We start from the raw sequence: 16,168 nt of genomic DNA on the forward strand, positions 1-16,168 counted from the left end.
AACGAGATTAAGAAAGTGAAAGAGCAAGAAAGTGATGAGAACAAGGACACTAGTTCTCTGGTATGGGTCAGGAACTCAGTCATTGACTTTGCAGCAATTTGCGTCTTTCTTTGCATTACCTTCAGCTCTCAGCAAAGCATGCTTTTCTGGGGGATTTTGAGGGGTGTTTGGCTTTGGTCATAAAGAAGTACAATGTAGTGGGGAACTCTTCTAGGTTTGGAAGGACAGATGGCTGGGAAAGTCTGGGGGCTAGGACTAGGTAACTGGTATTTTGAACACAATGGACTCGAGCAGTGTAATCCAAAAAATGAACTTTACTTCCTCCACTGTCCCATTAAATCTGCCCAGGGGGACAATCCTTCTATTTGTGTGAAAACTCAGTCTCTCTGACTTTTCTGGTCACTCTGCAAAAAGAGAAATTCCTATGGTCTTTTAACATGGCAAACATAAAAATAACAATATGTCTCACATAATAATCAAAATTCTAAATTTTATTTCAACATAAAATCTTCACACTTCTCTCCAACTGAAGACTTCTTTGAGCTGGTTGCTAACTGTGGGAAGCAGGACATGATTTTCCTTTTGTCTTTTATCCTGTCCTAATATTTCTCCTCCTTTCCAAGGTTGTTATCATGCTAGATTTTTTTGGTCCTTCCTGTGTTGATGAGAAATGGCAGAGCGAAAAGAGGGAAGATGGATGGAGAGTGGGGGTGAGAATCACAATAATCCATCAACTTTATCCCTCAACAGTTTTTTTTAATGTTTATTTACATTTGAGAGAGAGAGAGAGAGAGAGAGAGAGAGAGAACGCTTGAGTGAGGAGAGGGGCAGAGAGATGGAGACAGAATCTGAAGCAGGCTCCAGGCTCTGAACTGTCAGCACAGAGCCTGAAGTGGGGTTCAAACCCACGAGCTGCAAGATCATGACCTGAGCTGAAGTAGGATGCTTAACCGAATAAGCCACCCAGGCACACCTCAACTTCTCTTTCAAAACCTCTTCATAAAATCCTTTGTCCATCCTACATTTTTATATTTTCATTGTGAATAAGGGAAATTTAAGGTTTTCATAAATGAGCATTGGCTGTTTCCTTTGAAATTCTGCCTTCAAGGAAGTCTAGCACTTTCTCAAAGGTAGCACCACTTGTATTCTGGTACTTTGTTCAAAAGTTCCAATTTAATATCCTGTTAGAACCATATCATGGAATATTGGTGTCTTAGTCAATTTAGGCTGCTAAAATGAAGTACTGTGGACTTGTTAGCAACAGAAACTTACTTCTCACAGTTCTGGAGGCTTGAAGTGTGAGATCAAGGTGCCAGTTTGCTTGGGTTCTGATGATAGTTCCCTTCCTGATTGCAGAATGCTGACTGCTTGTTTTAATCTCACATTGCTAGAAGAGCAAGGAAGTTCTCTCAGGTCTTTAATCCCACTCATGAAGGCAGAGCCCTCATGACCTAATCATCTCCAAAGGCTCCACATCCTAATACCATCACATTGGGGATTAAGTTTCAACATATGAATTTTGGGGGCATACAAACAATTAGTCTATAGCAGCAGGCATATATGAATTCTATCTTCAGGGAAAGAGGTAATCCTATAATCATGCTTAAAAAATTTGTTTCCCTGGAGACATTCCTCAAGGACCTAATTTATATGGTCCACCTGGTTGTTCTCATAGCAAAGGGCAATGGGAATGCATACTTGTCTTAAGAGAGCTTTCAAGAGTCCCTGAAAGCCTGACATCAACTGGCATTCTGAGTGAGATGCATTAGGGTTTGGAGGACTTTAACAGCCATAAAAACAGGGTCAGAAGATGATCTAATGCAATCAACAGGTGATCATTTTTAAGGGTCAACAATAATGTATGTGGAGTCCTCAGGGCAGTCTAAGATAAAGTCTATATTTCCAGCTCTCAAGACCACTCAAGTATCAGAAGATCACATCCTGTATATTTTGACATATTTGAGAACAGTATGTTGAGTGTAGAAATAAAAAACAATGCCTAGCCCAAGAGAAGGAAAACCAGCCCAACTTTCCCTGTCTCCTTGCTTTGCTTAAAATAGTCTCTGACAACACTGTCTTCATTCCCATCACCTATTGGGTGGTTTCTTTGCAATTTTGTTTTCATGTAATATTTAGGAATTTTCTTTTATCTTAAGGAAATGGTGAATTACGGAAAGATTTTTAAGTCAGAAAAATTATATGATCATATTTGCATTTCAGACATCTTATTCTGGCAAGAGTGTAGAGCATGGGTTAGAGACAGGTGAGACTAACTACTACATCAACAGTTAAAAGAGAATGGAGGAAAAGCCAAAAGTAAAACCAAGAAAATGAAAATAAAGCAGAAAGGGGGAAAATAGAAGAACAGTACCATAAATGTCACAGGTAGGTGGAGGGAGTGATAAACAGCTTATAATCGTTATGTGACAAATGTTACAAAATCTTATTTCCATTTAACAAAGGAATTGTACACTTCTAACCATACATGTGTCTATTCATGTCTTTTTTTTATCTAAATTTTTTTAAATATTTTTTTTCAGAGAGAGAGAGAGAGAGAGAGAGAGAGAGAGAGAGAAAGAGAGAGAGAATGGGGGAGGGGCAGAGAGAGACCAAGATAAAGAATCTGAAGCAGGCTCCAGGCCCTGAGCTGTCAGCACAGAACCTGACATGGGGCTCGAATTCATGAGTTGTGAGATCATGAAGTGAGCTGAAGTTGGACGCTTAACCAACTGAGCCACCCAGGCACCCCTATTTATGTCTTTTTAAACATTGAAATAAACAGATCAATCACTGTGTCATATTCTATAAAAATTCCTGAATTCAAAAAACCTGAGAACTAAAAGCAGACTATATGAAATCACAATTCTATAAAAGGTCTTAAGTTTCAAGTTGTTCTTTTTTTTTTCTTTTCTAAGTCTTTTCTTCAAATGAAATCTTACTTGAAACCCAACACTTGTAATCAATCTGGAATGCCAATCTCCGCATTCCCTAACCCTCAGTTTTATTGGCTCCTGATGCACTCTGAGGTCTATCAAGGCCTGTTCTTGTGACCATTCATCATTTAAAACTGAAATTTATATTGTGAGTTCCATAAGCTCTAGGACCATTTCTGTTATATTTACCACTTTATTCCCAATACCTAGCACAGCATGTGACACAAATTGGTGTCTGATGAATATTTATTGAATGAATGAGTTGACGAAAGATCAGACAGAGAAAATGACATGACTTGAATTAAGTCACACAGCAAATTGATGAGGCTCAGACTTAGTATATAGTGACTGGGTAGGTACCAGTGGCATTACCAGAATAGGAAATAAAGGAGGAGAAATAGAGTGAAAAAGGATGCTGAGGTCAGTTTTGGATATTAGAGTTTGAAGTGCTTTGGGGGCATCCAGGTAGAGGCATCAACAGACAACAAACTGTTAAGTCTATTTAGTTTAGACTCAGTGGTCTAGCTCTTCAACTCCTCTTGCAAAAGGCTTTCCTTTGTTTAACTTTTTTTTTTTTAATTTTTTTCAACGTTTTTTATTTATTTTTGGGACAGAGAGAGACAGAACATGAACGGGGGAGGGGCAGAGAGAGAGGGAGACACAGAATCGGAAACAGGCTCCAGGCTCGGAGCCATCAGCCCAGAGCCTGACGCGGGGCTCGAACTCACAGGCTGCGAGATCGTGACCTGGCTGAAGTCGGACGCTTAACCGACTGCGCCACCCAGGTGCCCCTCATTTGTTTAACTTTTAAGCACTGTGTTTGTCCAGGCATGTATCCCACCCTCACATAGCCACCAGAGCAGAGTTTCCTCTTTATTGTACATGCAAATCAACATGAGGAATCTTCTTAAAAGACAGATTCTGACTCAGAAGATGGAGCCTGAGCTTTGGCAGTCTTAACAGGCAGTCTTAGTAAGCTTCCGTGTGATGCCGAGGCTGCTCATCTACATTTTGAGAAGCAAGACCCTGCAAATCAGTGAAAAATGGCACGAAGAGTTGGTTGGCAGTTTGTTTTTTTCGTTCTGTAAAATTTCACTATCTTTATAATAAATAGAGATGGGGAACTTGCAAAGTTTTATTTGCTTTTCAAATGAATTTCTTCTCATAAACTTTTCTTTTGCACTTCAAAGAATATGTTTAGGTGTTTTACATGTTTGCTTTATAATATAATGTGACTGTTAATTCATAAATTAATTCAAGACAAATTTTCTTTAGTTTTATTTTTTTGTTATTTTATGTATGTATGTATGTATGTATTTACTTATTTATATTTTATTCTTAGGAGAGAGAGAGTATGAGCAGGGAAGGGGCAGAGAGAGAGAGAGAGAGAGAGAGAGAGAGAGAGAGAGAGAGAATCTCAAGCAGGCTCCACACTACCAGCTCAGAGCCCAACGCGGGGCTCGATCCCACCAACTGTGAGATCATGACCTGAGCTGAAATCAAGAGTCCAATGCCCAACCAACTGAGCCACCCAGATGCCCCAATTTTGATTTATTTTGAGAGAAAGATAGAGAGCAAGGGGGGGAGGACAGAGAGAGAGGAAGACAGAATCCCGGGCAGGTTCTGCACCATCAGCCCAGAGTCCGATGCAGGGCTTGAATATACCAAAGCGAGATCGTGACCTGAAGTCAAGAGTGAGAGGCTTAACTGACTGAGCCACCCAGGAGCCCCAGAATTTTCTTAATTTTAATAGTGATCCCATAAACTGCTTATTCTTTCTAGGAGTTTTTTTTAGCTGTTAGCCTCAGGCTAAAGATTTCAGGCTAAGTTTAGCAGCTGTTGGAAGTAAAGCTGTTAGAGAGGCAGGCTCTGGAAGTAGGTAAATTCAAGACATTTTGAAACATTCAAGTACTTATAAAAAGTACCAATTGCAAAATAGTAACATAGTTTAAATCTACAGAGAGGTCTAGTTATTCTTATCCTGAAACATGGAGACCATCCCAACTGGAAAACAAAAAGATTTTTATGAGAAACCAGTAGCCTTTCTTAGATATCATTACATTCATCTAAATTGAATGAATGACTTAGGCATCATCTGTACTTTTATCTGTAAGTCATTTTTCTTTTAATGTGATTGCTATACAAAACTTCATTGTTTTCTTTTTCATTCTTCCATTCAAAAAATCTTTTTATGATTCGTTATGCTTCTGGGCACTGAGAGACAGCTGTTGAGTCAGATAAAGATCTTGAGTTCACAGAATTAGTTTTGTAGGAAAAGAGACAATAAGTAAATAAATGTGATCGTTTCATGTGAAAATATGTACTACTAGAAAAATAAAAAAAAGAACAACCAACTAGAGTGGTTCAAGGGTGGTATTCTTAGATTGGGTGGTCTGGAAAGCCTTATCTAGGGGGCAATATGTGAGTAGAGAAATGAGTAAAATGAAGACATGAACCATATTTTTTTATTTTTTTAACTTTTTTTTTTTTGACGTTTATTTATTTTTGAGACAGAGAGAGACAGAGCATATGAACAGGGGAGGGTCAAAGAAAGAGGGAGACACAGAATCAGAAGCAGGCTCCAGGCTCTATGCTGTCAGCACAGAGCCCGATGGCAGGGCTCGAACCCACAAACTGTGAGATCGTGACCTGAGCCGAAGTCGGACGCTCAACCGACTGAGCCACCAGGCGCCCCAAGACATGAGCCATATTAATAAGAAAAGATAAGAGCAGAGCGGAACTGCCATATACCAAGAGTAAGCTTGGTGTGTGGAAGGGAGATTAAGACCAGTGAGATGACGGGCACAAGGGAGGAAAAAGCAAAAGAAGAATGGAAATGAGAGAGATAAGCAGCAGCCAGATCAAGCAGAGCAGGGAGTATGGATTTTATTCTAAGAGTGACTGCAAATATTTAGAGTTTTTAACAGAAAATTACATGTAATTTCTCTCTCTTCAGCATTTCCATTTGTACATTCCACTACTATAGTACATGCTTCTATAATACATTTCTTCACTAATGTTATTTATCACTTATTTCCAACATGTCTTTTCTACTAAACTGTTAGCTCCTTAAGAGCAGGGACTGTATTGATTTATCCACCTTCTTGTATGCCCAGTTCATAGTGCAGTGCATAATATATGGCAGTGCTAAGTAAATGATTACTGAATGAACAAATGGGTATTTTATTTGTTCATAAACCTCTACTCCTGGTTGTAACCTTTCTATTGCATTCTGGTCTCATACTTGCAAATGCTACTGGCATTTTCAATTAACTGTCCAATTTTTTTTCCCTCAAGTTCAACTACAAACTCATTATTTCATTCCAACTTCTCCATATTTATTGGTTAATATCAACTTCTTTCTAGTTTCCTCAGTTAGAAATGTTAGAGTACTGGGGCACCTGGGTGGCTCAGTCTGTTTAGGGTCCAACTTCAGCTCAGGTCATGATCTCTCAGCTCGTGGGTTCGACCTTGTTTTGGGCTCTGTGCTGACAGCTCAGAGCCTGGAGCCTGCTTCAGATTCTGTGTCTCTGTCTCTCTCTGCCCCTCCCCTGCTCATGCTCTGTCTCCCTCTCTCTCTGAAAAACAAATAAACACTGAAAACAATTAGAAATTTTAGAATACTTTGATTCTTCTGATATTGGGAATTTTCTTTACTTCATTGACTCTAGCACTGGTTCAGACTTTCATTATTTAACCTGGAGCCATCCAACAGACTTATCTGGCTAGGACATTCTGACTTAAAATTTCTTCTCTTTTCACATTGACACCACATATCTCTGCAAGATCATTGTCGCTGAAGTGTCATTTTATTCATAAGTTTGTTCATTGTTCTATTTATCAACCATTTTTCACACTAATGTGTGTTTGATATGTGGCATTTTCTTGTATAAATCCTTAATTAGTGCTCACATGAACTATATGAGATAGTATTTTTATCTCCATTTTATAGGTAAGGAAAATGAGATTTTGATATGTCAGGCTACCTGCTTAAGGTTACTTTTTTTTTTTTTAAGTTTATTTACTTATTTTGAATGAGAGAGAAGGAGAGAGCACAAGTGTGAAGGGGCAGAAAGAGAGCAAGAGGGAGAGAGAGAATCCCAAGCAGGCCCATGCTGACAGTGATGTGGAGCTCAAACTCACACACTGTGAGATCATAACCTGAGCCAAAATCAACTGAGCCATCCAGGAGCCTCCAGGTTACTATTACACCAATAAGGAAATGGTACGGCTGAGATTTGAACACAGGTCTATTTAGCTGGGAAAACTAAACTTTAGTTATTGCATTCATGAGTGGTATCTCAAGCTTAAATTCCTGCTTGTCTTTGGAGGTTAACCATGATACAGCTTACCAGTCTTACTGAACTTCTTATGACTGCTGAATTTGCATCCTGTATTTCACATTTCAAATGTTTTTCTAGTTATCTTCTGGGCATTGACCTTTTTACTTCAATTACATTGTAAGCGCCTTAAGATCTGATACGATGTATTACTCTCACGTTTCTGTGAAGGTCTGCTAATGTGGTGTGCACAGGTCATATTCTCAGTAAAAAAACTGACAAATCTTTAGCACAGTCCTTGGCACATACGCGTGCTTACTAAATGGTAACAATGATATTATTTATTATTCCTGAAGAGCTGATACATTAAACTTAAGTTCTAAAAAGATAACTATAGAGAAGCCTGGGTGGCTCAGTCAGTTAAGTGTGCGACTCTTGATTTTGGCTCAGGTCATGATCTCACGGTTTGTGGCTTGGAGCCCCATATCGGGCTGTGAGCAAAGCCTGCTAGAGATTCTCTCTGCCCCTCCCCCCACTCACACTCTCAACTAAACATTAAAAATTGTTTTTGAAAAAGATACCATCGAATTCCGATCTCTGCCTCAATCCTAAGAAATTTTTGCTTACCTTCCTTACGATCTAAACAGTTTTCCATGCTAAGTTTGTTCATTTTAGTCCCATCCTACCCTTTCTATTAAGTGGCATCAACTACAATATAAATCTCACCATAACATCAACAAGCAGCAACATTCCGTCAACTATTACTGCTCTTTTTGAGAGTGCTTTGAAGAAAAACAAGGAATAGTTGCAGTAATTTTTTTCAGATGATTGTTAACGCGCTTGCTATCTATCTATCGATTTAACTTTAATGAAGTTTAGTAGAAGTGTCTGTTCCAGACTTCTGGCTCAAGTTTCTTACTTACAGTGACTCGTGCAATCAGGTAACTCCCTTGCCCTACAAGCCCTCCTTCGCATCTCAGCTTGAAGTTGAATTGTCCCAGATGCAATAATTGGAACGTCCAGCCCCCTGACCCCAAGGTGCCCGGGGACGCAATGACACGGAGGGTTTAGGGCCCCGCGGGTCCGCCCGCCCCCGGTGAGCGCAGTCGCGTCCGGTCACGTCGTACGCTCCCCCGGAAGTGCCGCTGAGTAAACGGCGGGGGCGTGTCTCCAGGCAGCTAGGCGTGCAGTTACCCAGAAACGCGGGAAGTCGGGCCCTGGCGCGGTTACAGACGGGAACCCTGTTGTTCTGTCCTTTTCCCGAGGGAGCCGCGAGCCTCTCTGAGGGCCCTGAAGGTGAATCCGACTGGGTCTCCGGCGCGACGCCATGGAAGTGGTGGAGGCCGCTGCCGCTCAGTTGGAAACTCTGAAATTTAATGGCACCAGTTTGGGAGATAGCCAGGGTCAGGCGGTGCTGTCTCCGAGCTGTGTACCTGTACCAGACCCTCGGCCGCCACCACAGTCGGGTGAGCGGTCCCCGGACACCGGGCAGGCCGCGGAGGCTCAGCCTGCAGAGGAACAGCCGCCTGAACTCGCGCCGCAATCAAGGCCAGAACCTCCACAGGGAGGGAACTGCGTCACCGGCTCGGGCTCCGCAGAGCAGGCGCGGACCCCAGACTCTCTAGAGACCTCGGACTCGGATTCAGACTCGGACAGGTCCGGTGCCTAGGGGTCCCGGATCTCCGGAGGGTGGGGGGAGGCGCGAGGCCAGGGACTGAGAGGGTTCTCGCGTGGGCCCGGGAGGGAGGGAGGGAGGAGAGGTAGCTAAGCTTACTGAGCACGTGTTGACAAGTAGCTCGGACCGCCCATTCCTCTCTCTTCTGCAAATCGCGTGGTGAATCCGAGATTAATAATCAGATCCCTCTTTCTTAAATGTGGTAGTCTGAAGGGTCCTATGAATAGATCGTAAAAAAAAACCTGAGGATGATGGATTCAATAACCAGTTTGGCGTGTGCCCCTTTACGTTTATGATTTTGAGTTTTGTCGGATCTTCAAACAAACAAACAAACAAACAAACAGGTTTAGAGTGTGTTTTTTTGAGCCAGATGAGTTAAGGAAGGACCAGTTACAGGATTTCAGACATTTCCCGTTTGGCTCCTGACAATTTTGTTAATTCGTAGAATTCTTGCAGGGAGCACGTGTTCGTGAAATTAGGGAAACGTTGTTATGTAGCATTATTGTATGATCTGGATAGATTTTATAAACAGGTTTTTTTTTTTTTTTTATAAATATGACACATGTGGTGAGAGAGGACTTAAGGTTGTAGGATGTTACTAAACCACACTGAACGTTATCTACACGTATTTGAGTGTCATGTGGGATACTGAAAAGGTGAATAAAACAGAGAGAGGGACCAAAACTAAAACTAAACACATCAATACATAAATTAGAGGTGGTGAGAATTACAGTGAAGGGACAAGTGAGACATTGAGAAAGTAATAGGAGAGACCAACCCTGTAGGACCCTGTAGCCATGTTAAAGTTTTCATTCGAAATGTTAGAGAAGCTTTTGAATTTTAAGCAGAGAAATGGCATTCTCAGGTGTATATTCTAATAAGTTTTGCTCTGTAGAGAAGGAATTGAACTGGATTCAAGAGTGAAAGAAGAGGGGTGCCTGGGTGGCTCAATCGGTTAAGTCTCCCACTCTTGGTTTCAGCTCAGGTCATCATCTCAGGGTTTGTGGGTTCAAGCCCCACATCGGGTTATGTGCTGATAGTTTGGAGCCTGCTTGGGATTCTCTCTCTCTGCCCTTCCTGCACTTGCTCTCTCGCTTTCTCTCTCTCAAAAAAAAGAGTGAGAGCAGAGAAGCAAGAGTGGAACAGGGGTTGGTGTGTGGAAGTAGTTGGAAAAATGTTGCATGAGTCCATGATGTGACCATTGTTGTCTGGGTTAAATATTTTGAAGTTGCCCTAATAGATGGGGCAGTGAGCTAGACAAAGAGACATTGGTGGTGCTGTTTAGTGAAGTGGGGAGTAACCTATCTGGGATGGGGGCTGGAGACAAATAAGAGTGTTTAATTTGAACAGTTAATTTGAGATTTCTTTGACAGCTAATTGTAGATGTCAGGGAAGCATGGGATAATAAGTTTAGAGTTCAGAGGACAATTCTTGACTAGAGATGTAAAGTTGAACATAAGATTACAAATAGGATTTAGTTTAACTTTTCATTACAGACATTTCAAATTTGTTGAAAGTAGAGAGTAATGTAATGAATGCCCATGTACTCGTCACCACACTTAAACAGTTTCCATTATTTTGCTAATCTTGTTTTATCTTTTTTTTTAACCTGAGAGTTTTAAAGGAAATCTAAAACAGCATGTCACCTTACCTATATGTTCTTTACATTTCTGACTGATAAAGTACTTGTTAAGCAACCACCATGTCACTATCAAATGTAGTAAAATTAACCCTAATTCCTTAATACCACCTAATAGCCAGTCTGTATTCATATTTTGCTAGTTGTCTTTTAATAGTTGGTTTGTTTGAATTAGAATTCAAACAAGATTCTCAAACAGTGCATTTGGATGTTATGTCTGTTTAGTCTCTTTTAAGTGAACGACATTTTTTATTTAATGTTTATTTTTAGAGAGAGAGAGAGAGAGGGAGAACAAGTGGGGGAGGGGCAGAGAGAGACGGAGACAGAATCTGAAGCAGGCTCCAGGCTCTGAGTTTTAGCACAGAGCCCAACGCGGGGCTTGAACTCACTGGGATCATGACCTGAGCTGAAGTTGGACGCTTTACTGACTGAGCCACCCAGGTGCCCCAAGTGAAGGTCATATGTAAAGCCGTGAAGACAGAAGAAGCCACATGAGGGTGGAATACCCCCTTAACATAGTGGATGCCAAAATATGGAAGTTTTTTGAGGAAGCCAGTGGGAACCATGTCAAATGTTGCTGAGAAGTTAATTAAGATGACAGAAACATGTCCACTGGACTTGACAACATGGGGAATGTTGGTGATCTTGTCAAGGAGTGGTGGTGATGGAAGCCATTTTTGGGTAAAGACTGAATGGGAAGTAAAGGAGCAGAGACAGCATGTGTTAACAACAACCGTGTCAAGAAACTTTAAGGGGAGAAATGAGGCCATAGCTGGAGGAATTCAACAGAGGTAGTGTAGAGTTTTGATATGCTGATGGGAATGATCAGGGATAGAGGGGAAGATTCCTGATAATAGTAATAGTGGGAAGGAGTTCACTGGTAACAGAAGGAAAGACCATACTTGCCAGAACTAATGTCTTAATTTCAAGCACTTCATAGTCCATTGTTTTTCAGTGAATTATGGAATAGTATGGACTGGCTGTAGTAGGCAGTTTGAAAAAAAAAACGCTGTGCTAGACAAAGAAAGAAATAAGTGTACCTTTGGTGGGTAGGGGGTGGCTTCAGAGGAGGTAATATTTGAGTTGAGCCTATAAAGAAGAATGGAATTTTTCTGCCCTGGGGACATGCCAGTCAAATAGCACAAATAATGGCATGAGGTGTGAAAATAAGGGAATTTGGGAAGTTTTATATGCTTATGTGCTAGACAAGTGGCAGGAGATGGGATTGTAAAGGTTATCAGGAACCTGATTGCAGAGGGCTCTGAAATACACTAGGAGCATGGCCTGTGTCTTGCACCCAGCATAGATTTATGGAGAAAGTTTTAAAGGTTTTCTCTGTTTAGTGTTTTCTTAATAAAGAAATGGAAAGAATGGTACAAACACACAGCTGTCATCTTGATTTAATACTTATTAACATTTCAAAGTTAGTTTCAGAGCCATTTTATTTTTTTAAATCTTTATTTATTTTGAGAGAGAGAGAGGAGGAGAGAATCCCAAGCAGGCTCTGCACTGTCAGGGCAGAGCCTAACACAGGGCTCCATTTCACCAACCATGAGGTCACGACCTGAGCCGAAATCAAGAGATGCTTAACCGACTGAGTCACCCAGGTGCCCCATTAATGAGCCATTTTATTTTATTTATTTATTTATTTTTTATTTTTTTAACATTTTATTTTATTTTTGAGACAGAGAGAGACAGAGCATGAACGGGGGAGGGTCAGAGAGAGAGGGAGACACAGAATCTGAAACAGGCTCCAGGCTCTGAACTGTCAGCACAGAGCCCGATGCGGGGCTCGAACTCACATACCGCGAGATCGTGACCTGAGCCGAAGTCTGATGCTTTACCGACTGAGCCACCCAGGCGCCCCTAATGAGCCATTTTAAAGTCATTTATAGGTATTATGACACTTTCTCCCTGAATGTTTCAGCATGCATTCTCTAAGGGGACATTTTCTTACATAATGACAATTACCACACATAACAAAGTTAATAATTCCCTAAGATCTGATGTCCAATCATGGATGGTTTTATTTTTTTTTATTTTTTTTTTTATTTTAAGCAAGTGTGAACTAATTAGGAGGGAAGGTCATGAAAGGGTGAAGGTTAACAGCAGTAGAAGGAAGGGTTGACTGTAGTGGAAAGAGACTACTAGTGTTAACGCCAGTTATACAGTTATTACAGAAAGGTGAGAAATGAGGACCTCCCCCAAATATGGTCATAGTGACAGTGGAAATGGGAGTGAGAAGTGGAGTAGGAGTGAAGTTTGCCATCTGAAGATAGTATTTTATCACTGTGAGATTGCATTAGCTCAAAATGATTCCAACTTTTCTACCTATAGTGAGTGGATTGAAGACTAAGCAATGAAATAAAATAGTAGCTCAAGGAGAGAAGCGGGTTTAGTAGGGAGAATGTTTTTTTTTTTTTTTTAAACTTGTTGCTAGTATGAGGTAAGTGTAGGTTATTCATACAGAAGTGGCCAGTGTACAGCCAGAGATAAGGGGTGGAGCCTAGAATTTTCAGTATCAAAGCCGATGATTTAGGAGTTATCTATATAGGAGTGATGATTGAAATCATTGGAATGGATGAGGTTATCCATGGGAAGAGGACAAAGAAGAAGAAATGAGGATGGACTTAAAAACATAAAATGTGCTGAGGGACATTATCAGCAAACAATTTAAACTAAGAGGGTTACTGGTAATTGCTGTGGAAATCAAGGGCTAAGGGAGTTTTTAGAGAGTAGAGTGGTCAGCATGATTGGTAATTTTCAGGAGTTTCCCAAGTTGCATGAAACTGAACATTTTATTGGCAATTAAGTGATCTTCTGGTCATTGAGTAGTAAGAAAGGTCTCTTGTTCAGAGATTTCTTTTGTGAGTGATTTGTCACATGCATAATTACATTAAGACAAATGTATGCTGTGTGAGACTATTTTAATAAAAAGGTTTTGGGTTATAGCAGAGGTTTTGCAAATGTTACCAATGGATTAAAGTCTACTTTCCAAAAATCATAGTCAATTTCGAGATGCTAGCTTTTGAATTATATCAGCAACAGTAAATACATAGTAAAGTAGATATTTCCTAGTTGAACACTTGTAATTTAGTACTGTTTTACTACTGCTTTACTAAGTTTTCAACTTTTTCTCCCCTACAGTGACACAGATTCAGATAGTTCAAGCTCCTCCTCGTCCTCATCATCTTCCTCATCATCGTCCTCTCGTCTGTCACTTCCTCCACTGCTGTCAGATGGAGAAGATGATTTACAAGTTGAGAAGGAAAATAAGAATTTCCCTCTTAAAACAAAAGATGAGTTACTCCTTAACGTAAGTACTTCTGTTTGTTCTTAAACTTAATTTGCATGTTATAAAAGATGTTACGGTACTAATTCTGGTCTCATTTGGCCTGTATCTGCCTCCATAAATTTGAAGACTTCTCAACCTGTTATTGGGCAGACTTTTGCTATGCCTTGTTTTTTGTTTTGTTTTTGTTTTTTTTTAACATAAAAGCAAGGATTGATCTGGTTGCTAAGGTTTCTAAGGTTGCTTCTAACTCTAAAGTTTGAAAATTGTTCATGCTGGGCATCAACTTTAGTTTGCTACTTTTTTAAAATTTTCTTAGAAAAGATTTCATATGTGGATTTACAACCTTGGTGATATGTGTGTGTGTGTGTGTGTGTGTTTGTCCACATGTCAGAAAATTTTGTCCAATAGTAATTGAAATCTTTTTTTTTTTTTTTTAAAGTTTATTTATTTATTCCGAGAGAGAGAGTGAGGGGAGAGGCAGAGAGAGGGAGATGGAAAATCCCAGGCAACCTCTGCAATGTCAACTTTAAGCTAGCCGGATGTGGGGCTCAAACTCATGAACCATGCGATCATGACCTGATCTTCAGCCTGAGCTGAAGTCAGGCATTTAACCGACTGAGCCACCCAGGTGCCCCATAATTAATCTTTTTATTAATTTATTTATTTTTAAATGTTTATTTACTTTTGAGAGAGCAAGAGTGTGCATGCCCAAGTGAGCAAACACAGGTGGGGGGAGGGGCAGAGAGAGCAGGAGAGAGAGAATCCCAGACAGGCTCCACACTCAGTGCAGAGCCCAGTGTGGGGCTCATTCTCACAAACCATGAGATCATAACCTGAGTTGAAATCAAGAGTTGGACACTTAACTGACTGAGCCACCAAGGCACCCTTGAAATCTTTTTAATTGATTGCATTTAGAGGAGTAGAAAGTGAAATTAGATGGGTAGAGTTTCTTAGGACCCCTATTTACTTGAGGTTTGGGAACATTTTATTGTTGCAGATGGAGAAAACTTGTTCATTACAGGATGGTATTTATTGGCACCTGATAGGTTTGGTTTGTAAAGTAGTCTCGTGTGGTTATTTCCTCTTAAACTGTAAACCATTCCTAGAAGGATGGTGATAGTTTGGTTGAAACCTCGTGATCCAATAGAAATATCTCCTCAGAATTTCGGAATATAGGCTATATTGCCCCATGTTTATTCTCTCTGTACCCGTATGTACTTTACTTATTGCTAATGTTTTTTAAAAATTTAATGATCACTAATTACAGTTATTATGTAATACTTAAATCAATGAAACATTTTAGTGCAAGGTTTGAAAGCATTTAATTTTTTAATTTTTAATTTTGAAAACATTTTAAAAGCCTGGAGGTAATTGGGCACCTTTTTATGACCTACCAATATTATTTCTTTTTCTCTACTTGTAGTGAGAAATATCCTATCTTATGCTTTATGTATTGAAAACCGCTTGGATTTTTATGCAGCTTCGTCAAACTACAGACATTGATATCCCTTCCTGGCCTTTTTATGCACAGGCTCTCCCAATTTATGACTATTTTCTGAAAATATTGGGAGAATTCTTTGGTCTTTCTCTTGTATTTTGGTCACCTTTCTAAGTTTTCTCAGATCAACAAATAAAGGACTGCAGTACTCCTGTATATATATCATTAAAAAAATTTTTTTTTAATTTACTCATTTTTGAGAGACAGAGACAGAACATGAGTGGGGGAGGGGCAGGCTCACCCTGAAGTAGGCTCCAGGCTCTGAGCTGTCAGCACAGAGCCCAATGTAGGACTCAAACTCACAGACTGCAAGATCATGACCTGAGCTGAAGTTGGACACTTGACCACCTGAGCCACCCAGGTGCCCCTGTATATCATTTTTTAAATTTATCTTACTATACCTGGAATTTTACCTTGTGAATCTCTTAAAATTTAATGCAAAATTTTAGTCTATATGTTTAAGTATTTTTCTTGGTATATTGTGCTCATATTTTCATCAGAAAACCAAAAGGATCCATGTTTACACAGAGGTCAGGAACTACCTTCTGGAAGGCTGAGTTCATATCTCATCTTTGTAGCTTCCATAGTGTCAGGTAGGGTGCTTGATGGATAATGAGTTGTCAGTCAAGAGTAATATATGATTGTAGAACGAGTAAGGGAACTGGCATTTTACATTCATTCATTCTTAAACTATTCTAGCACACCTGTCATATACTAAGTGCTATAAACAAAACCCTCCAGTTTCTGCTCTCATAGTGCTTGGTGGAGAGAGACAGACAGTAAATAAAGCAGAGACAAATATAATTTTGGAAGTGCTATTGAATTGTGAAAGTATGTTTGGTTAGTAT

At 40.1% G+C, this 16,168-nt stretch overlaps 1 protein-coding gene and 1 long non-coding RNA gene across 2 annotated transcripts in view; one reads left to right on the top strand and one right to left on the bottom strand.

Moving 5' to 3' along the window:
* Positions 1-468: 468 nt before the first annotated feature.
* LOC122474922 lies at positions 469-8,321 on the bottom strand. Its single transcript, XR_006295045.1, has 2 exons — positions 8,137-8,321; positions 469-655 (listed from the first exon to the last, which is right to left on the bottom strand). It is a non-coding gene; the product is annotated as an uncharacterized LOC122474922 (long non-coding RNA).
* Positions 8,322-8,341: 20 nt separating this feature from the next.
* NAF1 (nuclear assembly factor 1 ribonucleoprotein) overlaps positions 8,342-16,168 on the top strand; it is a 42,228-nt gene continuing 34,401 nt past the window's right edge. The window contains exons 1-2 of the mRNA XM_043566288.1: positions 8,342-8,869; positions 13,675-13,843. Coding sequence (XP_043422223.1) covers positions 8,541-8,869; positions 13,675-13,843 — 498 coding nt within the window. The 5' untranslated portion in view covers positions 8,342-8,540. The remainder of the gene's footprint in view (positions 8,870-13,674; positions 13,844-16,168) is intronic.

Source organism: Prionailurus bengalensis, chromosome B1 (assembly GCF_016509475.1).
Source record: "Prionailurus bengalensis isolate Pbe53 chromosome B1, Fcat_Pben_1.1_paternal_pri, whole genome shotgun sequence".
Lineage (NCBI taxonomy): Eukaryota > Metazoa > Chordata > Mammalia > Carnivora > Felidae > Prionailurus > Prionailurus bengalensis.